Source organism: Schistocerca cancellata, chromosome 3 (assembly GCF_023864275.1).
Source record: "Schistocerca cancellata isolate TAMUIC-IGC-003103 chromosome 3, iqSchCanc2.1, whole genome shotgun sequence".
Lineage (NCBI taxonomy): Eukaryota > Metazoa > Arthropoda > Insecta > Orthoptera > Acrididae > Schistocerca > Schistocerca cancellata.
Window position 1 is genome coordinate 956,717,959 of NC_064628.1, and position 25,517 is coordinate 956,743,475.

The following is a 25,517-nucleotide window of genomic DNA, read 5'->3' on the forward strand; positions in this document are numbered from 1 at the left end:
TGTTGTTGTTGTTGTTGTTTCTGCTGCTGATGTGGATAATGTTGATGTACATAATATTTATCAACATTGTGAGACAAATGTGGATCAATGCCGCGCAGAGTGACCGCGCGGTCTAAGATGCCATGTCACAGATTGCACGACGCCTCCCGCCGAAGGTTTGAATCCTCCCTCAGGCATGGGCGTGTGGGTTGTTCTTACCATAAGTTAGTGTAAGTAGTGTGTAAGCCTAGGGACTGACGACCTGAGCAGTTTGGTCCCTTAGGAAGAACTCACACACATTTGAACATTTTGTGGATCAGTGTAGTAGTAGTAGTAAAAGTAGTAGTAGTAGTAGTTGTTTCTTTTTTTCCTCTCTCTCTGTGTGTGTGTGTGTGTGTGTGTGTGTGTGTGTGTGTGTGTGTGTGTGTTTTTATTTTTTTTATTTTGTATTTTTTTTATAGTGAAATGAAGTGAAGTGCTGGAGTTTGCAAGCTTGCTAAATGCAAACTACAAAGGAAGTGAGCTATTGGAAGTACACCAACAGTGTAAACTAGAGCTGTTGATAAAATATCGGTATTATTTTGCAGAAAATATTTATATATATAGGTGATACTTTTTCCACCGATATCTTGTTGTTGTTGTTGTTGTTGTTGTTGTTGTGGTCTTCAGTCCTGAGACTGATTTGATGCAGCTCTCCATGCTACTATATCCTGTGCAAATTTCTTCATCTCGCAGTACCTACTGCATCCTACATCCTTCTGAATCTGCTTAGTGTATTCATCTCTTGGTCTCCCTCTACGATTTTTACCCTCCACGCTGCCTTCCAATACTAAATTGGTGATCCCTTGATGCCTCAGAACATGTCCTACCAACCGATCCCTTCTTCTAGTCAAGTTGTGCCACAAACTCCTCTTCTCCCCAGTTCTATTCAATACCTCCTCATTAGTTATATGATCTACCCATTTAATCTTCAGCATTCTTCTGTAGCACCACATTTCAAAAGCTTCTATTCTCTTCTTGTCCAAACTATTTATCGTCCATGTTTAACTTCCATACATGGCTACACTCCATACAAATACTTTCAGAAACGACTTCCTGACACTTAAATCTGTACTCGCTGTTAACAAATTTCTCTTCTTCAGAACACTTTCCTTGCCATTGCCAGTCTACATTTTATATCCTCTCTACTTCGACCATCATCAGTTATTTTACTCCCCAAATGGCAAAACTCCTTTACTGCTTTAAGCGTATCATTTCCTAATCTAATTCCCTCAGCATCACCCAACTTAATTCGACTACATTTCATTATCCTCGTTTTGCTTTTGTTGATGTTCATCTTACATCCTCCTTTCAAGACACTGTCCATTCCATTCAACTACTCTTCCAAGTTCTTTGCTGTCTCTGACAGAATTACAGTGTCATCGGCGAACCTCAAAGTTTTTATTTCTTCTCCATGGATTTTGATACCTACTCCGAATTTTTATTTTGTTTCCTTTACTACTTGCTCAATATGCAGATTGAATCGCATTGGGGAGAGGCTACAACCCTGCCTCACTCCCTTCCCAACCACTGTTTCCCTTTCATGTCCCTCGACTCTTACAACTGCCATCTGGTTTCTGTACAAATTGTAAATAGCCTTTTGCTCCCTATATTTTACCCCTGCCATCTTTAGAATTTGAAAGAGAGCATTCCAGTCAACATTGTCAAAAGCTGTCAGTAGTTCTAATGGAATGTTGTCTACTCCTGGGGCCTCGTTTCGACTTAGGTTTTTCAGTGCTCTGTCAAACTCTTCACGCAGTATCATATCTCCCATTTCATCTTCATCTACATCCTCTTCCATTTCCATAACATTGTCCTCAAGAACATTGCCCTTTACGTACTCCTTTCACCTTTCTGCTTTCCCTCTTTGCTTAGAACTGGGTTTCTACCTCAGCTCTTGATATTCATGCAAGTGGTTCTCTTTTCTCCAAAGGTCTCTCTAATTTTCCTGTAGGCAGTATCTATCTTACCCCTCGTGAGATAAGCCTCTTAACCTTACATTTGTCCTCTAGCCATGCCTGCTTAGCCATTTTGCACTTTCTGTCGATCTCATTTTTGAGACGTTTTTATTCCTTTTTGCGTGCTTCATTTACTGCATTTTTATATTTTCTTCTTTCTTCAATTAAGTTCAATATTTTTTCTGTTACCCAAGGATTTCTATTAGCCCTCGTCTTTTTACCTTTTTGATCCTCTGCTGCCTTCACTACTTCATACCTTAAAGCTACCCATTCTTCTTCTACTGTATTTCTTTCCCCCATTCCTGTCAATTGTTCCCTTATTGTCTCCCTGAAACTCTGTACAACCTCTGGTTTAGTCATTTTATCCAGGTCCCAGTTTTACAGTTTCTTCCCATTCTATTGAATGACAGTGCGCGCACAATAATGATTCTAATCTTATCATCACAACCCCTATTGCAGCAGTATGTAGGGGGTGGTTGTATATTTATAGTCATTATTTAAAACCTTTTATTGAAGCTTTGTTCATAAGCTTTCTTGGGATGGTTTATGTTGCACTTCCCTAAAATTTCTGCAGGTGACGATGCTAAACATTTGTGAACCATTTTTCATCAGGACAGATATCTATACTGAACATCTCGAAGAAAATGCTCAGCAGAGGTGAATTTCATATTTTATCAGGAAATAACATTGAGCACCTCAAGTGGAAGAAGAACAAAGACATTCTTTTAGTGACCTCCAACTCTGAATGGCTGACGCAGTCAGCACATTGAAATGCAGAAGAAAATTGTGCCACACTAAGAAAGTAGAAAACTGTCCTGTGTTTTTAGACTATCAGGGGAGAGTGAGAGTTGTGGATTTTGAAGACAAAATCACAGCTATATTTTCAATACAGTCTTATTCTGTGAAACTCTACAGAAAAACCTTTTTTTACGTGCTGGAAATATGTATATTCAGTACCTGCATTTTGTACCACAAACTCATAGACCCGAAAAGGAAAATGCCCTCAGAGGTGGTCTCCCCATTTTTCTGAGTGTGATTGATTAATGGTGTACTTCTGAGTGCTCTGTGAAATTGTCAGACTGACCTACTTGTCTTCCTCAGGTGCTTTTGTGAGTTTTTGCTGTCACGTGTACTCACTGCCTGGAGTCTGGTCCGAGTCCAGGCAGCGAGTGCACGTGGTGGCAAAAACTCAGAAAAGCACCTGCAGTAGACAGGTAGGTCAGTCTGCAAAATGTAGTGCATAAAATGAAAATGGCAACGTAACAGAGCACTTGGAAGCACTCCACTAACCTTGTCAAATACCCATATGAACATTGTGGAACAGCTGCTACAATCAGTGCATCTACCAGAATATGGAACAGCGCAACAGTGTGTCTCGTGTTCTACATCACAGGAACTGTGAGCAGATCATTGGGCTCAGCTTCTGATGTATATTCTACTGATGGAGAAGAAAAAGAATTCTAAGAGAGGGTGTACTGCCTGCAACAGCAGAGGAAATCAAAACAAAATATCATGGCAATGCAAAAAAGAAATGCACTATAACTCTCCACGTATCAGTGTTTCGTGGTCTGCTGCACTGAAACATAGTTTTGAACCTAAATTGATTATAAGCAAAGGGTACTTGAGATACACATATGAAACTTGAATGCAGAATATTTAAAAATTAATTAAAAAAAAAAAGTATGTGCGTGTACTGATCATTTGTCCATTTAAATCTTGTTGCTAAACTGTCACTAAATTTAAACCAAAAGCAAATGGACTGATTGAAATAAAATTCCAGATGTTATCTGTTGCAGTCATGTGGCACTTGGCAATAATTAAAGAATTTAGTGATTATCACATAGTGGAACATTATATGACAATGCGATAGGCAGAGGACAGGTACATCTGTATTCTACAAGCAACTGCACAGTGTAAGGCCAAGGGTGCTTTGTGCAATTGCTAGTAGTTTTCTTTCCTGTTCCATTCACAAATGTGGTGAGGAAAAAAAGATTCCTTGTATACCTCTCATTTAATTTCTCTCATTTAGCTCTTGTGTGAGATGCAAGTTGTAGGCAGTATTACTGTAGGACCAGTTGTCAAAAATGCTGGTTCTCATACGTTTTCCAATAATGACAAAGAATTTTGTCTTCCTTCCAAGAATTTTGATTTTAGGTCACAAAGCATTTCTAACATACTGTCTTATTGACCTTGCTGATCTGTTAGCACCATTCTGAATTGCTGTGATGTCTTTCTTTAAGCTTGTCGGTTGAGGATCCTGAACACCGGAGCAGTACTTGTGACTGGGTGACATGAGCATTATTTACCCTGTTTCCTTTGTGGGGCTGCTGCACGTCCCCAGAGCTCTCCCAGTAAACTGAAGTAGGTCTTTCATCTGTTCCACAACTGATCTGATGTACTTGTTCTATTTCATATTATTGCAGCTAGGTATTTATTTGATATACAGCATACCTAAAATGTCACTGCAAACAGACCATACCGACTATGTCAGTAAAAAGAAAGGGACTAGGGACCTCGATGTTATTTTACAATGACTTTTAGTCAGGAACTCCATCCTAAAGCCTATGAGAGTTTTTGCGATCAACAGTGTGGCAAAGAGTCATTAGCATCCTACTTGCAATACAAGTGGATATTAAATAGACAGTCACTCCAATTGCAAGTAGAGTAGGAAGGGAAATGACTGGTATAGGATGTTTGATGGAAATTGTCTTCAATGATTAATTTTGTCATTTTATGCTCCTAACATGCCTTTTTCCACTTGACTTTCAGTATTCTTCTATAAAGGGAGTGAAATTCAAATAATTTGAAAGTTTGTTGAAACACTCCATTCGAGTTGTGATATCTGTGATGTTACTGGCTAGCTCACTGCTCCTACTGTCATAATGCTAATTCACAGTGATGTCTTTGACCCCAGTTGTTTTTTGTGCCCTAAAGCAAAACAAAACAAACAGCGATGTCTTGTTTTGGAATTTACGTTTTGGAAAATGGTTACAAATGGTGTGCAGTACCGTATTGTACAATTACATCTATAACACCTACTGAAAAGTTGTTTTTGAGTGTTCCAGAGAATTATATGATGTGTAAAATGTGGTTGCACTGTACAGTCAGATTGCCATGACGACGACGCACAAGTTGACTAACATAATTAAAAATGTGTTGCACTGTGAAGTAACATTAATTTACCTCTGAGATACGCTCTCCCACTGTAGCAACGGAGGATAGCATCAGTCAACAAAATTAAACTCCTAGTGAAAATTGACGTTTTGCCCAACTACGCATCAGTTATTCAGTAGCTCAGTTGTTAGAGGGGTAGACCGTTAAATTTTACAAGATAATGTCCATAGATACCTGGTTCGAATCTAACCCAAAATAATGCTTTAACTTATTTGTGAAATGGCTCAACAGTCCTCTCATATGAAAACATCATCAAAATTACAAAATTTCACTACACTGATCAGGAACAGAACATTACTGTGTTTTTCTTGCTGTTTACATGTGTTTACATTTGCAGTAACTGTTCAGACATCACGTTCAAAAAGATATTTTCTGGTTAATGTGATCACATACTTTTTACTGTATTAGAAACATTGTTTTTATCTTCGTACTGCCCAGCTAGGATCCAAACGTTTGCAGTTTTATCATCTTACATAAAGATGAAGTAAGTCTGCTTCAGACACTAACATTAGTTACAGCTCTTATGTTTGTGCCATCTGCACGTTGTACACACTTTTTCTCTCTCCTTATAATCTCATTGTCCAACACCTCGTTGTACTGTTGTATTGTAATGACTCTTCACTACCAGCAATGCTTTCCAAAAAAGTGAACTGTTTGCAAAGTAGATGCATTTATCCTCTGCTGTCCATTTCTCACATTAAGACTGATGTGAAGCTATATACAATATATCCCACAGTTGAAATAACTGCTACAATCAGTTCTTGCTAACCCTGGTTTTATATTTTGTGTAAAACTTTAAAAATATGTGACCCTTCCAGGATTTGAACATATGAACTCTTTAACTATAATCAAATGTGCTACCCATTGTGCCACCACACACACATTGGATGCCGTTTTTCAGCTAAGTATCTTCTTCTGACCAAATCAGCACTAAGTTTTGCCAAGAATAATTTTATTGTGTTATGGTTCGCAGCTCATGACTGATAGTCAATAATCTAGTTACAATAAATGGACTAATCTGCAAACATTCTACAAATCCTTAGTTTTGAACGTGTTTACTGATGTTGCAGGGAGTATGGAAAAGATGGTCTGTCATTGCACGTGCTGCCGCTCTAAATGAGGGGAGCATAAGAAAATCAGTTTTTGCAAGGCTTCTACTATCAACGTTCACAAATTCATTTCTACTTCACAAATTCATTTCTATTGTTACTTAAAAGTTTTAACTGCATTCTCCATAACTAAATAGTTAAACTGTTTGCAGACGTAGTATGTAAAAACCTTTTAACTTAGGCTGACGCTCCTGTGACACATGTATAGCTTTGTCTTACTTCTAGTCTCTGATGTCACCAGAGCGTCAGCCAGCAACACAGCATTTTTGATCACGTGAGCAGATCTTGATATTTAATGATTTTTAAGCTTTAATTGCATAAAAATAACAGATATTTTGTGAGAATATTGACTGTAAATGCTGGTTAAATGTTATAATCAGTCAGAATAACAACAATCCGAAACATATTTTTAACATAGGAAAATAGCCTATTGTATGAGGTATCCACTGCTGTGTACCATATGAGGGATTGCAGAGTATATATGTAGATTATGTATATTCTGGAAATTGAAGAGTTTTCAGTAGTTCTGGATATGCAACTTCAAAAACATAAATGACTGCAAAGTGCAAGTTACTTGCTGCAATCCATAATATCATCTGATGCAATATTGTCTGCACTAGAAACTAAGAGCTACTATCAGTTTTGGTCATCTACTGGTTATTTGTTTTAGTTCTCATTATAATTTATTTTTTAGGGAGAGACTTTGCAGCGGTCGAGAAAAAAGGTAGCATCGCAGTTCAACTCTACGTGTTCAAAAGATAAAATACTTGTAATTTCTATGTATTAATGTTTGTCCCCTGCTCACATTTATTTTGTTAATTACATTACTGTGTACTACATAATAAATTTGAAGAATGAGTGTTAAGTGAAGAATCTAGAGATATTATTCAGACCCCTATGTTTCATTCCTGTAGGAGCACAAAAACAAAATTAGATTAATTAGAGCATGCACAGAGGCATTCCTCCCCTCTCTGCATATCTGACTGGAACAGGAAGAAATCCTGACTTCCTTCATGCTAACTACCCCTGCCATGCACTTCAGTATGCATGTGGAACTAAAGTATTTTTGGGTACAAGTAGCACATTTATTGAGCAACACATTTGTGTTTCCAGTGCTGGGCTGCTGTTCCTTCAGACCGACCAACATTTCTTGCATCCAAAGAATATCTCCTTGGGTCATTTCCAGCAGTCATGAAAGCATTGCAGAAATTTGAGGAACCAGAAAAGATGACTGTTGAAAGAGGTGACACTGTTGTTGTCATTGATGGCAGGTTAGTTATTCTGGAAATTTGTCTGGTAATGTAAGAACTTTTACAATACTACAATATATTTCATTGATACATTCCTCTCTGCCTCCCCCCCCCCCCCCCCCCCCCACTACTGCCCCCCCTCTCTCCCCCCCCACTCTCTAATTACTCAAGTTCATAATAGCCAAATTGTTTGTAAAATAATAGTTGATACTAGTACAATTTTGATGCAGTAGAAACCAAACAAAAATTACATCACCTACCAGTTTATCACAAAATCACTTTTTCAGCTAGTGAACACAGTGAAATGAGTGATCTGCCTTGGCTTGGTTGGCATGGGTAGCACTAAGTATCTACGGCCAGATGACGAGTCTGGCGTAGTGGTAATAAATTATTCATGTATGTATATTTAAAAAGAAAGATGATGAGACTTACCAAACAAAAGCGCTGGCAGGTCGATAGACACACAAACAAACACAAACATACACACAAAATTCTAGCTTTCGCAACCAACGGTTGCCTCGTCAGGAAAGAGGGAAGGAGAAGGAAAGACAAAAGGATATGGGTTTTAAGGGAGAGGGTAAGGAGTCATTCCAATCCCGGGAGCAGAAAGACTTACCTTAGGGGGGAAAAAGGACAGGTATACACTCGCGCGCACACACACACATATCCATCCGCATATACACAGACACAAGCAGACATTTGTAAAGGCAAAGAGTTTGGGCAGAGATTATATTCATGTATGTATATAGATATAAAATGTTTAGTATGGAATATAACAATATTATGAAAAGAATAGTTGTTCTGACTTCAGCTGCCAGAGACTGTGGTCATGTTTATGGGACTTGCGTGCTCGTGTGTGTGTGTGTGTGTGTGTGTGTGTGTGTGTGTGTGTGTGTGTGTGTGTATTTTTGACAAAGGCCCTGTTGGCCGAAAGCTAACTTTCTACAGGTTTTTGTTGTGTCTATCTCCGACTCAATATCTCCTATGTATGTTTACTAGCAACTATCCTTTTCATAATGTTGTTATAAAATTGTCTAAATTTTCAGAATACAAGGAGACTTGTTTGTTTCGCCATAAGCAGTATTACAGGAAAGAAGTGCGCTCAGAGATGGACCTGATGCTTCTGTTCACATGTAAAGAGCTGCAAGATAAATGTTGATTGCAAGAGTGTGCAGTGTGTCCTTGCTGAAGTGATGACTGTTGAAGCATTGCACCTTAAGGATACTGATGATGACATAACCTATGCATTGTGGGAGGGAGGAGAGTTGGTGAAGAAGACAGCAGACTCAGCGAAGTTTGCTGCAGAGGTTAGGCATTGGGTCATGAAAGGAATAGCTTACCATCATATCTGGAGGATTCAGAGACAGGCCATAGCAGAAGTAAAATCTGCTGCATCCCAGAATACTGACTGACGTTAAAGTAACCTCTGGCGTGCCACAGGGGAGTGTTATGGGACCATTGCTTTTCACAATATATATAAATGACCTAGTAGATAGTGTCGGAAGTTCCATGCGGCTTTTCGCGGATGATGCTGTAGTATACAGAGAAGTTGCAGCATTAGAAAATTGTAGCGAAATGCAGGAAGATCTGCAGCGGATAGGCACTTGGTGCAGGGAGTGGCAACTGACCCTTAACATAGACAAATGTAATGTATTGCGAATACATAGAAAGAAGGATCCTTTATTGTATGATTATATGATAGCGGAACAAACACTGGTAGCAGTTACTTCTGTAAAATATCTGGGAGTATGCGTGCGGAACGATTTGAAGTGGAATGATCATATAAAATTAATTGTTGGTAAGGCGGGTACCAGGTTGAGATTCATTGGGAGAGTCCTTAGAAAATGTAGTCCATCAACAAAGGAGGTGGCTTACAAAACACTCGTTCGACCTATACTTGAGTATTGCTCGTCAGTGTGGGATCCGTACCAGATCGGGTTGACGGAGGAGATAGAGAAGATCCAAAGAAGAGCGGCGCGTTTCGTCACAGGGTTATTTGGTAACCGTGATAGCGTTACGGAGATGTTTAACAAACTCAAGTGGCAGACTCTGCAAGAGAGGCGCTCTGCATCGCGGTGTAGCTTGCTCGCCAGGTTTCGAGAGGGTGCGTTTCTGGATGAGGTATCGAATATATTGCTTCCCCCTACTTATACCTCCCGAGGAGATCACGAATGTAAAATTAGAGAGATTAGAGCGCGCACAGAGGCTTTCAGACAGTCGTTCTTCCCGCGAACCATACGCGACTGGAACAGGAAAGGGAGATAATGACAGTGGCACGTAAAGTGCCCTCCGCCACACACCGTTGGGTGGCTTGCGGAGTATAAATGTAGATGTAGATGTAGATGCACATTAGTTCTTCATTTTCCTGAGAACTGGTCTATTGCTTTGCAGAACAAAATTCAAAGTTACGACTGGCACGCATCACAGGTATCAATATTCACATGTGTTGCTCACTTTCTTGGAACATCACACTGTTTTGCTGATGTCAGTGATGATCTCATTCATGACAATGCTAATGTGTGTTACGCTGTCAGCATCGTAGTTGATGACATAGCATTTGGAGGCACTTTTTAAAGATATATATGTCACTGATGGTGCAGCATCTCGTTATAAAAACCACTTTCAGCTTTATGAGCTCCATCAGCACTGCAGTACACAGGGTGTATACGACCCGGGACAACCGGGAGATCCGGGAAAAACCTGGGAATTTTTTCATCTGGGAGAAAACCGGGAAAAACTTGGGAATTTTTTAGAACTCTGGGAAGTTTTTATTGTTTTAGTTTTCAGTTAAATTTTTGTAACTTAGATTAGTAAGAAACAATACTCTAATGAAGAATATTACTGCATCTTGCTACTGTAGAATAATACTGCAGCAATAAAACACGAACGAGAGAAAAAAGCGAATATAAAACTTAAGTTGCAAAAGAAATGCACCATATACAACAATAAAACACAGTCCTTATACAAGTGTCTGCCAACAACAAGATGTGTCAAAGGCTTTAGGAAGACTATGCAATGTTTAATAACAACAAATTGCCTCCGTTGAGCGTGACGTCACAACTGTTTACCTTCGATTTGTTCGAGCGGTTGCGAGAGAGCTTATGCACATGTGCAGTTGAGTCGTGTATGAGAAGTACCTTCTCTCGCTTCTGGTTACAGAAGTGTGACAGTTAGTTGTATAAGCAATAGCAGCAAGCAGCCAGATGCTATCCGGAAAAATTTTACTGCTGCGCCTAAGCTGCCAAATTCACGTATGCGCTAAAGGCCTGGAACTAGGGCTATGGGGCGAGGGCAAACGGGGTATCTACCCTGGGTGGCAGTTTCAAGTTGGGGGGAGGGGGGGAGGCAAATTCATATTATTGTGGAAAAATACCTTGTTTCACAAAGCGCCTAGCATCCAGCGCACGTTGGTCTATCGATTACTCGTATGATTTTTAACGCATCTCTGTTGGTTTTTTAACATTTTTGATCAAATTCTAAGTTGATTTCTGAATGAATCGTAACTTGATTTTTGAATGTGTGCATAGTGTACATGATGTGTCTCCCACGGGAATCCCCGTCGCATCTACAAATAAACTTACCTCCAGACAAAAGAGGACAGGGCTATACGAGCTGAGTGAATACAGCCGAACGGTTAAATGGCAATCACTGTTTATGTGGTTGAGTGGGTTTGCAAATGATCATGATTATTATAATTACTAGCGAATTCCATAGATTCAGACTACCAGAGTGGAAATAAATGACTAACAGAAATAACAGGCAACAAAGATTATGTATTGTCTTCTCCGGGTATCCAAGGAAATGAAATTTTGACAGAAAATTTTTGGCTAGACTGCTACACTACTAAGGGCCAGTTATACAGTCCCCAGATAACAGCCGCTAAAGTTCTATTCTGGGAGTCGCGTGGTAGACATGTTGTACAAACACGTAATAACGCCTAACTGGAGAATAAATGTGGGATAACTAAACCGGTGACTGTGACAGAGTTAGTGAAGTTAACCAGAGAATAAGTTTTGACACTGGCAGGAATAGTTACAGAGTTAGTGATGACAAGGTTGTCCGTTAGAATGAGGAAGGAGAAGAAAAGGCGACTCACAGAAAATACAGAAGAATATGACGATTCAAAATGTATATAAAAACTTCGTAGTACTACTTTTCAATATCATGCTTCATAAGCTAGAGAGTATGAATGAAATGTGAAACTGTTTCCTAACATAAACCTTTTTGCTTGTAGTGGGCCTAATAGGCATTTGATATTGGTACTCCATGAATTATATTCTGTCGTGTTAAGAAACTGACCATTTATGCCAAAACAGTCTTGTTTATTTGGTGTGTGTAACAATTGGTCCAATATTAGCCAGGCTTATTGTGTTTTATCTAGCAGACAGTGATAAAATACACGTAATCAGATCAAGAAACCACACCAGTTTTGGGTACTATTTGTATTAACAAAGTTTCTAGTATTAGACAATGACATTTCATTTTTTCATGTAGCAAAATATTGATGAACTTTGATGAGGTAATAGATTCTTTCCCAGAAAGGAAAGTACGCCATATAAAGCTGTGTCAAGATTAGAGAGAAAAAAAGCTAGTACTTAAGGATTGAAGAAATGTGTACTGTCTTGCTTGTCTTTTGTTTTTATCTGTTTTATGTATCCTATTTTTAATTTTATGCCACACAAAACAGTTCTTAGCTGACAGGCAGTAAAAACCGCAAATTTTTTGAAGAGCTCTTGTTCTGCCAGTTACAAATAATCCCATTCAGTAGTAATTGCAAGATTCTTTAAAAGAGGGGCAGGATGTCAAACTGGCCGACTGGGAGCAGGAGAGGCACCACAGGACAAAATATTGCACGTTTGAATTCCACAGAGCAAAATACAGAGACGTGTGATGGAAGAATGCTGAGTGAAGAGGCGTGGCACTGCACTTTGGCACACTTAAGACCAAATAACATGTATTACGTTCCCTAGAACATATACGTTTTATGTAACAGACTTGTCAGAATGATGAGTGCTAAAAAATGAAGATATCTTTGAAAAGTCGATTTTTTTAAATTTTTGGCGTGCTACCTCAAATGCTCGAGGGAGGGGAGTGCCACTATCTAATATTGCCCCGGTTCAGAAATATTGTAGATCCGGGGCTGATGCACAGAGCAATCTGAGTTGTAGTGGGGAGGTGGTAGTCTCCAAGTGACCAGTGTTTACGTTAAGTGATTTTGCTGTTTCCTCTTCGTTTATTGCTCTCACATCAAATGAAAACAAAATGGATTTCTGTTGGCTGGGAGCTGTCAAGTGAATTAAAATACAGTCACATAATTACGGAAGGGTAAAATATGTTATTAGTTTCAGATTGTATTTTGTTTCCACCTTTCTGACAGTCAAGCGTTGCAGAACAGTGAAGTTATTTTTGTCGCTTTGTTGCAGCCAATTTATTTGAAACAAAGCGTTTAATTCAGCACTATTTGCTAGTTTCAACTGTTCGCTGCATTTCATGTTCACGTTTTCATGTTCTAGCACGTATGGCGTTATGCCATGATAAAGAACCTAACATGAGATAATACAGTACTGATACTCCAAGAAAATTTACATCTGAATCTGGACATACAAATGTGCACTTTAAGCTGAATTTATTATGGCTCACAAAATTCCCATGTTTTGTTTCTTTTATGACATAATGTAAGAGCTTTTAATGTTTTATACGTACGAATGTACGGACTTCCTGCGTCATCGTAGCTGTGCAAGCGCAGCGACGCCTGTTATCTGGCACTCTCTGGCAACTGCTGAAACGAACCTATTTCTAACAGGTCGCGGGAAAATATTCTGAATAGTTATATGAAAAGCGTTACTTTCAAAGTAAATTTCCTATTTCGCAAGATGAACTCTGTGCTCGAATGTCCGATGAATTTCTAAAATCACAGAGTGTTCAACTCTCATTCAAAAATCAGATCTTTGAGGATGACCATTTAGAATATTTTCGAGCCCATAAGATCAGACATTTATGTCGTTGTTAAAATTTTACTGGCACATTTGTGTGATCTATCTGAAAGTGTAGCTCGCGCAAAAAAGATCAACTTTGTGTGACAGTATAGCTTCTCTTGCAGCTTATTAACCTTAGCGACCAATATTATATGCGAAAGCTTTGCTTTTCTTGTAGCAATACTATGTATATTAATTTAAACCATTACCTTTTTCTATTTGTGTGTTCGCGCTTAGTAACAGTGATGTTGCTATTGGCTGACTACATCACATGTCCTATCCTCTGAATATTCGCTGTCATTGGCTGGCGAGATCGCATGACACGAGCTACGACTGGCTTACAAAAGCGCATCGCAATCTTGATTTCAATGTTTCGGAAAGTAACATCTGGTGTTTGGTGGAATTCAAATTTATACTTTTGTAATACGAAAATATGCAGTGTACATGTTACTGCACATCAGACATCTTTCCAAAACGTGTTTTTTCGCCTGAGTTTCGTTTTCTAAAGTGCTGGGAAATTCTACGCCGGTGTATAAAACCACTATCATTGAAAGGACTGATAAGTTTAACAGTTCCGAGGAAAATTATACTGTTACTTACCATGGAAAAAATGTATTTTCATCCGGGAGAAAGTGTATTTTTAACCGGGAAATCGGGGAATTTTTTTTCCTCGGCCACGTATACACCCTGAGTATAGGAATTAAGACAAAAATGTATATTTTCAGCAATAGGTCATGGAAAAAGTGCTTATGATGGGGTAGGAGGTCTCTGTAAACAACTTGCAACAAAATTTAATCTCCAGGTTGAAGCTGTAGATGCTATAAGACATGCTACTGATTTATACACACCATATGAACATTGGTAATGAATATGAAACTCTTAATTCTAAATGGAATCCTTCCTAAACACCCAGAATCCTAAACCACTCATCTGGTTCAGATTCATTGAAGACATCTTTGTGATCTGGATCGAGGGTTATGCCACCTCTCAGTACTACACAGAGATGGATAATTACATTCTCTGTCAGGGTTTTTACTACCTCTCGTCATGCCCCAAAATGAGAAATGTCGTGACCACTATCTTTCCCACCCCTCCCACAGTGGTATTCTGCCGTCTATCGAACCTACACAATATACTCTTCCATCCCCACACAGCCCCAATCCCAACTCCCCAACTCCTTACCTCTTGGCACATTGCCCCTGTAATAGAGCTAGATGCAATACCTTTCCCGTATATCTTCCCATCACTACCTATTCTAGTCAGGTCACAAACATCACATAACCCGTCAAAGGCAGGGCTACCGATGAAATGAGTCGTGTGGTCTACAAGCTGAGCTGCAATGACCATGCTGCTTTCTATGTGGGCATGACAACCAACAAGCTTTCTGTCTGCATAAGTGGCCACTAACAAACTGTTGCCACTAACAAACTGTTGCCAAGAAAAAACTGGACCACCTCGATACTGAGCACGCCACTCATCACTTTCTTCATTTCAATGAATGCTTCACAGTCTGTGCCATATGGATACTGCCCACCAGCTTTTCAGAATGTGTAGGTCGGAGCTCACCCTGCAATATATCCTGTGTTTCCATAACCATCTTGGCCTTAACCATCATTAATCATTCTCCTCGCCCCTCTAGCCCCTTCCCTGTTCCAATTCCAGCACTAAACAACCCTCTATTCCACCAATGCACCCAGTCTTTTTACCTCTCTCCTTTTCCACCCCTCCCCACCTCACCTCTGCTCCCTATCTAACCTCCTGACTGCACATAGTTGCCCTAACGTCTCTCCACCTCGACCGAGCACGCTCCCCAGCAGCACTGCACTGTCCTCCACCCTACCCTACTATCCCTCACCCTCCCTGACACCAATCGTTCCTGCAGCAGAAAACATGATCCCTCGCTCTTTAGGGTGCCCTGGCGACAGACAGCCCCTTGGTGGTCACTGGAAGTTGCTGAAACAATTAAGGGGCATTGGAGAGCTCTACAGTGGCATAAGCAGCACCCTTTCCCGCAGCACCTCATAGACTTTAAACAGCTCCGTGCTCATGTTCACCATCTTATCAAATGACAGAAGTAGGAGTGTTGGGAGAGATATGTCTCGACCATTGGGTGCCATATGTCACCTTCCCAAGTCTGGGCAAAGATTAAACGTCTTTTCAGGTACCAGACCCCAGCAGGTGTTCCCGGGATTAACATAAAGGGCTACTAATCCAAACGTGATTCTGAGCACTATGCGTGAGCCTCTGCGTCAGAGAAATAACCCCCCCCCCACCCCCCCCCCCCCCACCCCTACCTTTCGCTCTCTCAAATGGCGGCTGGAAGGGAAAGTCGTCTCATTTACTACACGCCACAGTGAATCCTATAACGCCCCATTTACGGAGTGGGAGCTCCTCAGTGCCTGCCCAGACACAGCTCCTGGGCCAGATCAGATCAACAGTCAGATGATTAAACATCTCTCATCTGACTGCAAGCAACATCTCATCATTTTCAACTGGATCTGCTGCAATGGCATGTTTCCATCGCAGTGGTGGGTGAGCACCATCATTCTGGTGCTTAGACTCGGTAAAAACCCACTTAATGTGGATATCTATCGGCCCATCAGCCTCACCAACGTTGTTTGTAAACTGCTGGAACTTATGGTGTGTCGGCGGTTGGATTGGGTCCTAGAGTCATGTGGTCTACTGGCTCCATGTCAGGGCGGCTTCCGCCAGGGTCGCTCTACCACTGATAATCTTGTGTCCCTAGAGTCTGACATCCAAACAGCCTTTTCCAGATGCCAACACTTGGTTGCCATTTTTTTTATTTATGAAAAGCTTATGACACGACCTGGCATCATCACATCCTTGCCACATTATATGAGTGGAGTCTCCGAGGCTCAATCCCGATTTTTATCCAGAATTTCCTATAGCTTCATATTTTCTGTGTCAAAGTTGGTGCCTCCCATAGTTACCTCCTCACAGCCAGAAGAATGGGGTCCTGCCGTGCTCTGTATTGAGTGTCTCTGTATTTTTAGTGGCCATTAATGGTCTAGCAGCAGCTGTCGGGCCCTCCGTCTCACCTTCTCTATATGCAGACGACTTCTGCATTTCATACTGCTCCACCAGTACTGGTGTTGCTGAGCGGCACCTGCAAGGAGCCATCCAAAAGGTGCAGTCATGGAGGCTAGCCCACGGTTTCCAGTTTTCGGCCACAAAGTTGTGTGTTATGCACTTCTGTCGGTGTCATATCATTCATCCAAAGCAGAACTTTACCTTAATGACGATCCACTCACTGTAGTGGACACATATCGATTCTTAAGACTGGTTTTTGATGCCCGATTGACTTGGCTTCCTTGCCTTTGTCAGCTTAAGCGGAAGTGCTGACAGCACCTCAGTGCCCTCTACTGCCTGAGCCACACCAACTGGGGTGCAGATTGCTGTACGCTGCTGAGGGTCTACAGAGCCCTTGTTCAGTCCTGCCTCGAGTGTGGGAGTGTGGTTTACGGTTCATCGGCACCCTCAGTGTTTGTTTACTCAAACCAGTGCACCACTGTGGCGTTCGCCTAGCAAAAGGAGCTTTTAGGACTAGTCTGGTGACCAGTGTCCTTGTGGAAGGTGGAGTGTCTCCATTGCAGGTTAGGCGTGCACAACTGCTGGCCATTTATGTACCACACATTCGTAGTTCCTCTGCATATCTGAATCACCACCTCCTTTTCCCACCCGTGGCAGTTCATCACCTGCATCAGCAGCCCAGGTCAGGGCTTCCAATTGCAATTTGTGTGCAACCCCTTCTTTCTGATTTGGAGTCCTTGCCTTTACCACCTATACTTTAGGTCCATTCACGTACACCGCCACGGTGTACACCTAGGCCACAGCTTCGCCTGGACCTTTCACATGGCCCTAAGGAGTCAGTTAACCCCACGGCTCTCCACTCGCTGCCACTTCCTTTCGATTCTTGACAAGTACTGAGGCCACGAAGTGGTTTACAGCAATGGCTCGGTGGCTGATGCTCACGTCGGCTTTGGATATGTCCGTGGAGGACATACTGAACAGCATTCCTTGCCCAAAAGCTGCAGTGTTTCCACTGCTGAGCTGGTGGCTATATCTCACGCTCTCGAGCACATCCGTACGTGTCCCGGGGAATCGTTTTTTGTACGTACTGACTCCTCGAGCAGCCTACAAGCTATCGACCGGTGCTACCCTCGGCATCCTTCGGTGTCGTCTGTCCACGAGTCTATCTGTGCCCCGGACCAGTCCCGTCATTCGGTGGTATTTGTGTGGATGCCAGGTCACGTTGGCATCCCAGGCAACAAACTTGCGGATAGGCTGCCCAAACAGGTTACACGGAAACCACTTCTGGAGATGGGCATCTCTGAACCTGACCTGCGTTCTGACTTACGCTGCAGTGTTTTTCGGCCACGGGAGACCGAATGGCATAACAGTACGCACGACAAACTGCGTGTCATTACGGAGACTACGAATGTGTCGAAGTTTTCCGTGTGGGCCTCTCGCAGTGAATCAGTTGTCCTCTGCTGGCTCTGCACTGGCCGTGCTTGGGTGACCCACCTCAGTGTCGGTGCAGCGCCTGGTTGATAGTGGCCCGTATCCCGGTGTATTGTCCAACTTTGACTGCCCAGCGATGAAATCTTGGGTTACTGGACTCGTTGCCACTCATTTTATCTGATAGCGCCCCATTGACTGATTTAGTTTTACATTTTATTCGTGAGGGTGGGTTTTATCAGTTGATCTCAGTTTTAGGGCATGTCTGTTGTCTCTCTGTGTCCTCCACCCTAGTTCTTTTAGGGTGGAGGTTTTAATGTGTTGCAGAGTGGCTGGCTTTTCCTTTTTATTCTCGTGGTCAGCCAGCCATTGTTGTCTGCTTTGTTGTTTTACTCTCTTCTGTTTCTAGCATCTCTCTGTCTTCTTGTCCTCTTTTCTTCCTTTTAGTGATACTTGCTCATTTTGTGTTATCTGTCTCGTCTGTTTTATTGTTAACACTTGTGGCATTGTTTTATTAGGACCGATGACCTCATAGTTTGGTCCCCCCTCCCCCCCCCCCTCCTCTTTTAAACCAACCAACCAACCAACCAACCAACCTCCCTGCTCCAGCCTCCTCCTTACCCCCACCCACATGCACTCTCATCATGCACTGGTGCTGCTGCTCACAGTGTGGCTACAGTTGTCCAAGACTGCAGTTATGTGTGTGCGAGTTGCGTTTCCGCTCGCCTGTGTGTGTGTGTGTGTGTGTGTGTGTGTGTGTGTGTGTGGACAGGGTGGGCGTTGTCTGTCTGTAGTCTATGGCAACTTTCCTTTTCGCAATATTGTACAAATATTTTGACAGTTTAAGAATTTCATGCATTAATGTCAAAGCTGAGTATTAGCAGTCCTTCCACTTTATCATTTCTCAAGACAGTTAATGCCCTGTGGCTATTCATATTTTCAAAACATAATTTTGAAATTCCCAAAAGTTACAAATTTTCATAGTTTATTTTTCCAAAAAGAAAGAAAAAGAAAAAATGAAAAAACGTTTAGGAGTGTATATGAATTAATCATGTCTCATAATATTGGGAACAAAGTATTTATTGAAAATAAATTCAGGTATCTCTCACTTTTGGTTTCTTCATTACAGTTCTTCAATTTTCCCTTTCATTACAACATTTTTATAAATACTCTCATTTATTGAGGTCTGCAGTGTTTTAACAAATCATCAGAAAATCAAACATTGTAGTTTTGGGGAAGTATCATGTGGAACTTCAACATACATTTTTTCAGGTAACTTTGAAATAGTAACACATTCACTCTTGACCTGTATGATTTGAATGAAATCACTCTGGAATATTTTCACCTCTGCTACCACTATTAGCTGCCGACCACATGGAGATGATGATGGGGCAGTAAAGAATACAACTGCAGCCATTTTTTCAGTAGCTGATTTGGATATCACCTGTTCCTTGTGCCTGTCTATGATGAGACAGTACCTTGGTGATCATCAGAAATTGCAGGGCTCTCCAGCGTATAAGCTGCACCCATTGATGGAGCACCTCAATGCCTATAAATGGCTCTGTACCTGGGTATGCTGCATAATAAAATGATAACAAGAATGCTGGGAACAGCATTTCAACCAACGGTCCACATACCTCCCTTCATCAGTTTGGGCAAAGGTCAGGCATCTCTACAGATACCAGACACCTGCAGGTGTACCTACTGTTACCTTGATGATGCTGTCTGCACAGACCCAGATGCCATGGGTGGAGTGAAACCCATTGTTTTATTGTACGCCACCTGGAGCCGTACAGTGCTCCATTCAGTAACTGGGAATACGTCAGTGTTCTAGCCCACTGCCCTAATACAGCCCCAGGGCCGGACCGCATCCACAACCAAATGATCAAGCACCTCTCAGTGGATTGTTGATGTCATATCCTTGCTATCTTTAACCAAATCTGGAGTGAGGAAAGTTCCCATTGAATGGTGAGAAAGCGTCAGTACAGAAAATGGGTAAACACACTCTATAGAGGTGGGCAGTTACCATCCAATTAGTCTCTCCAATGTTCCCTGTAAGTTGCTTGAATGCACGGTCTGCCGGTGGCTGTGTAGGCTCCATGAGTCTTGGGTTCTTCTTGCTCCGTCCCAGGGTGGTTTTGGCCAAGGCTGTTACATTACTGATAATGTGGTTTACCTAGAGTCGTCATGCGAACAGCTTTGTTGCTACCTGACACGAGTGGGTTCTTTGGGGTCTGCTCCGAATTTTTATCCGGAACTTTGTGTTGCACCATACTTTCTGGATTCGAGTTGATACTTCCCACAGTACCCCTGTATCCAAGAGAATGGTGTCCCGCAGGGTTCTGTACCAAGTGACCCTCTCTTTCTAATAGCCATCGAAGGTCTAGCAGCAGCCGTGTGGTCCTCAGTATCACCCTCCTTGTATGATGATGAGTTTTGCCCCCACTATCACTCCTCTAGTGTGGGTGTCACTGAACTTGGCAGAAAATCCTAAGAAATTTTGGTCTTATGTCAAAGCGGTAGGTGGATCAAAACAAAATGTTCTTTAGTTCCTTCTCTAGATTGTCGCACAGATGACAAAATGGTAGATATCGAAATAGACGACAGGGGGATAGAGAAACAATTAAAATCACTCAAAAGAGGAAAGGCCTCTGGACCTGATTGGATACCAGTTCAATTTTACACAGAGTACGCGAATGAACTTGCCCCCCCTTCTTGCAGCGGTGTACCGTAGGTCTCTAGAAGAGCGTAGCGTTCCAAAGGATTGGAAAAGGGCACAGGTCATCCCCGTTTTCAAGAAGGGACGTCGAACAGATGTGGAGAACTATAGACCTATATCTCTAACGTCCATCAGTTGTAGAATTTTGGAACACGTATTGTGTTCGAGTATGATGACTTTTCTGGAGACTAGAAATCTACTCTGTAGGAATCAGCATGGGTTTCGAAAAAGACGGTCATGTGAAACCCAGCTTGCGCTATTCGTCCACGAGACTCAGAGGGCCATAGACACGGGTTCCCAGGTAGATGCCGTGTTCCTTGACTTCCGCAAGGCGTTCAATACAGTTCCCCACAGTCGTTTAATGAACAAAGTAAGAGCATATGGACTATCAGACCAATTGTGTGATTGGATTGAGGAGTTCCTAGATAACAGGACGCAGCATGTTATTCTCAATGGAGAGAAGTCTTCCGAAGTAAGAGTGATTTCAGGTGTGCCGCAGGGGAGTGTCATAGGACCGTTGCTATTCACAATATACATAAATGACCTGGTGGATGACATCGGAAGTTCACTGAGGCTTTTTGCAGATGATGCTGTGGTGTATCGAGAGGTTGTAACAATGGAAAATTGTACTGAAATGCAGGAGGATCTGCAGCGAATTGACGCATGGTGCAGGGAATGGCAATTGAATTTCAATGTAGACAAGTGTAATGTGCTGCGAATACACAGAAAGACAGATCCTTTATCATTTAGCTACAAAATAGCAGGTCAGCAACTGGAAGCAGTTAATACCATAAATTATCTGGAAGTACGCATTAGGAGTGATTTAAAATGGAATGATCATATAATGTTGATTGTCGGTAAAGCAGATGCCAGACTGAGATTCATTGGAAGAATCCTAAGGAAATGCAATCCGAAAACAAAGGAAGTAGGTTACAGTACGCTTGTTCGCCCACTGCTTGAATACTGCTCAGCAGTGTGGGATCCGTACCAGATAGGGTTGATAGAAGATATAGAGAAGATCCAACGGAGAGCAGCGCGCTTCGTTACAGGATCATTTAGTAATCGCGAAAGCGTTATGGAGATGACAGATAAACTCCAGTGGAAGACTCTGCAAGAGAGACGCTCAGTAGTTCAGCACGGGCTTTTGTCAAAGTTTCGAGAACATACCTTCACCGAAGAGTCAAGCAGTATATTGCTCCCTCCTACGTATATCTCGTGAAGAGACCATGAGGATAAAATCAGAGAGATTAGAGCCCCCACAGAGGCATACCGACAATCCTTCTTTCCACGAACAATACGAGACTGGAATAGAAGGGAGAACCGATAGAGGTACTGAAGGTACCCTCCGCCACACACCGTCAGGTGGCTTGCGGAGTATGGATGTAGATGTAGATGTAGATATTCACTGAAAGGCACCATAGAAAATGCACAGACATGTTCCCTCACCCATGGGTTTCGAACTTCAGCCCCCCCCCCCCCCCCCCCTCTCCCCCCTCCTCCAGGCTCACGTCATGCACTTCAGTCAGCTTAGTACTGTTCGCCCACTACCAGAACTTTATCTTGGTGACCAACTACACAATGTGGTGGACACTTGCCACATTTTAGGAGTGCTCTTCAATGCTCAGTTGACGTGGTTTTCCCATCTCCACCACCTTAAACGAAAGTGCTGGCTGCACTGTAGTACACTTCGCTGCACTGAGTAATACCAACTGGGGAGCACTACCCTTCTGCAGCTTTAGGAAGCCTTGATACAATCCCATCTTCGTTATGGGAGTCTGGCATACAGTTGGGAATTACCCTCAGTATTGAGGATACTCACACTACTGGGTTCATCTTGCGACTGGAGCCTTTCAAACTAGCCCTTGAACAGCTGGGGTCCCTCCATTGCGGATCAGGCACCAGCAACAGCTTGTCAATAGCAACAGCTACCCACATCAGCAGCTCATCCAAGCATCTGAACTACTGTCTCCTCATTCCAAACATGGGAATCCAGCTCCTGTAATGGCGACCCACATCAGGTATTATGATTGCAGTCTGCATCTGGTCTAGTCCCTCGGAATTCCAGTTGTTTCCTCTTCCATCTCCGCGCCCACTCAGGCACGCCTCAGTGGTGCATCCCTTTGCCACAGGTTCATCTTACCTATCACAAGGTCCAAAAGACTTGATTCCTCCTAAGGCCATCCACTACCAATTTTTATCCATCCTGGGAACATCCAAGGGCTCAGAAGTAGTCTATACTGATGGCTTGATGGTTGCTGGTTATGTGGGCTTTGCTTATACTCACTTGAGACATTGAATTGCGCTCCCTGCTGGATGGCTGTAGTGTTGGTAGCCATCTTTCGTACTCTTGAGCATATGTTCCTTCACTGGTGTGCTCCTTTCTCATCTGCAGTGACCCTTCGAGCAGTTTTCAACCTCTCGGCCAGTGTTACCCTTGCCATCCCTGCCGTCCAGGATTCCCTATATGCCATTGAACAATGTGGATGTTTAGTGACCTTCATCTGGACCCCGGGCCACATAGGCATCCCATGGAATGAACTTGCTGATCCTGGCTACCAGTAAACTGACTCTTGTGGTGACAGTCCAGAAACAGACCTCCGATCAGTATTACAACATTGTGTATTAGGACCCTAGAATACAGAATGGCTTACTCTGACTTCACCAAACTAACTACGGGTGATAAAGGAGACTACGAATCTGTGAAGGCCTCCATGCAGATTTCTCACAAGGACTCTACTGTCCTAAGCCTTCTGTACATCAGACATACTTGGTTGACTCACAGTCATCTCCTCCATCATGAAGACCCACATCACAGTCCACATGGTTCTTGCTTGATGGTGATCCAAATTTTAGTGGACATTCCCAACCTAACCGCCCCGCGGCAGACTCTTAACTTCCCTGACTTGTTACCCCTGTTGTTAGGAGACAATGCCTCAGCGGCTGATTTAGTTTTGCATTTTTTTCATGAAGGGTGCTTTTACCACTCCCTTTAAGGGAGAGCCACTGAAATGCATCAGCCCATTGAGGAATTGGAAAACAATCTGTTGCCTCGACTGTTGCAACTGGGCTGTGGCTGTCTGAACTTTGTGGTCCAGCTCAGTCCTCTTACTCTTTTTCTCCCCCTCTTGTGTGGTTTGTTACACTTGTTCATCTTTCGTCTCACTGTGCTTCTCTTGCCCTCCTAGGCAATTTCTGAGTGAGGTACTCTGGTAAGTGGCGGAGGCTGTGAGATTTATGTCCCCTCATTGCACTCTGCTTTCGGGTACTTCTGGTTGCTACCTAGATGGGGCACCTTGCCGCCTGTTCTTCTTCTTGTCCTTCACCTTCGTTGATCTTTCATAGAGCTTGTGATTTTCTTCTTCTTCATCGGCCTTTTGTGTGGTAGATTATCTCTGATCTACAGTCATGTAGACCTGTCTTTTCAAGGAAAAAGGAACTGATGACCTAGTAGTTTGGCCCCCTCTAACCATATGACCAACCATCCAGCCATCAGAAGGAGCACATCATTGGAGACGTTGGCAATCATGGGGGACTTTTTTTTTTTTTTGCAATGAGTCAATCATCGTCCTCTTAGTCTGGGTCTGCTAAACACAAACAGAATGAGGCTAAAGATTAAATGAGTCTCCCACCTGGACCTCGGTACCTCACAGTGTCACATACTGAAGGAAGTCAGTCTTTTGCAAAAATCAATCTGTCTGTTCAGAAAGCTGTGATGCTGTAATTTGCAGGCCCTGTGAAATCCTACACTTGATTACATAATGAGACATTGCTTCTGGAGAACACTTGTGATTTTCAAGGCCCACAACTGCTTACAGCTTCACTCCTCCACAGATATCCTGTTGGTGTCGAGGCCCATCGTATGCTGAATTCTTTGCCTGATGTTATTCACACTTGGCTGCTTGGTGGTCTGAGGGGAAATCCAACATTATCTCTCTGATCAGGGCATCACTGCATTCCTTCGCATAATGAGAAAGGCTGATGCACTCTTTTTCTCACATTTGATTGAATTGCTACCAGTGTCAGTGTTACAACCTTACTCACGTGTCCTGTCAAAACACGGCTAAATGTGTTACTTGTGGTATGCTCATAAGGGTGATAGCCAACCTGCTTCTCTCCGCTGTATCAGTTGTAATGATGGTCATGCCACCTCATCCCATCGTGTGTGTGTGTGTGTGTGTGTGTGTGTGCGCGCGCGTGCGTGCGTGCTGCATGTTTCTCCTACAGCTTGAGAAAGGAATTACATTCCGAAAACTAGCAAAGCTTATGTTCCTGTATCTGTTGTTGCTTCTGTCTTTTGCTGAGTCATCTCTTTATTCCTAAATAATTTGTCATTATCAACCAGAACTTTCCGTGCATTGTGATTTACAGGGATGAAGGAAATAGTTTATTGTTATGAGAGTTCTGGAAGGACTTCACTGCAAAATGAGTGTGAAATTTAGAGCATGATCTTAGCAGTGGCACATTACGCAAGTCTGCTACAAACTGTTTTCTTTCTATGAAGCCATTTCAATTGAATATAATGAAAATTGCAGATACACTCCTGGAAATTGAAATAAGAACACCGTGAATTCATTGTCCCAGGAAGGGGAAACTTTATTGACACATTCCTGGGGTCAGATACATCACATGATCACACTGACAGAACCACAGGCACATAGACACAGGCAACAGAGCATGCACAATGTCGGCACTAGTACAGTGTATATCCACTTTTCGCAGCAATGCAGGCTGCTATTCTCCCATGGAGACGATTGTAGAGATGCTGGATATAGTCCTGTGGAACGGCTTGCCATGCCATTTCCACCTGACGCCTCAGTTGGACCAGCGTTCATGCT

General features: G+C 42.4%; 1 protein-coding gene across 3 annotated transcripts in view; it reads left to right on the top strand.

Annotated features, from left to right (window-relative positions):
- Positions 1-25,517, top strand: part of LOC126176021 (activated Cdc42 kinase Ack) — a 497,712-nt gene that overhangs the window by 183,972 nt on the left and 288,223 nt on the right. For all 3 annotated transcript variants that reach the window (XM_049923148.1, XM_049923146.1, XM_049923147.1), the window contains exon 8: positions 7,373-7,530. In XM_049923148.1, the coding sequence (XP_049779105.1) occupies positions 7,373-7,530 (158 nt within the window). The remainder of the gene's footprint in view (positions 1-7,372; positions 7,531-25,517) is intronic.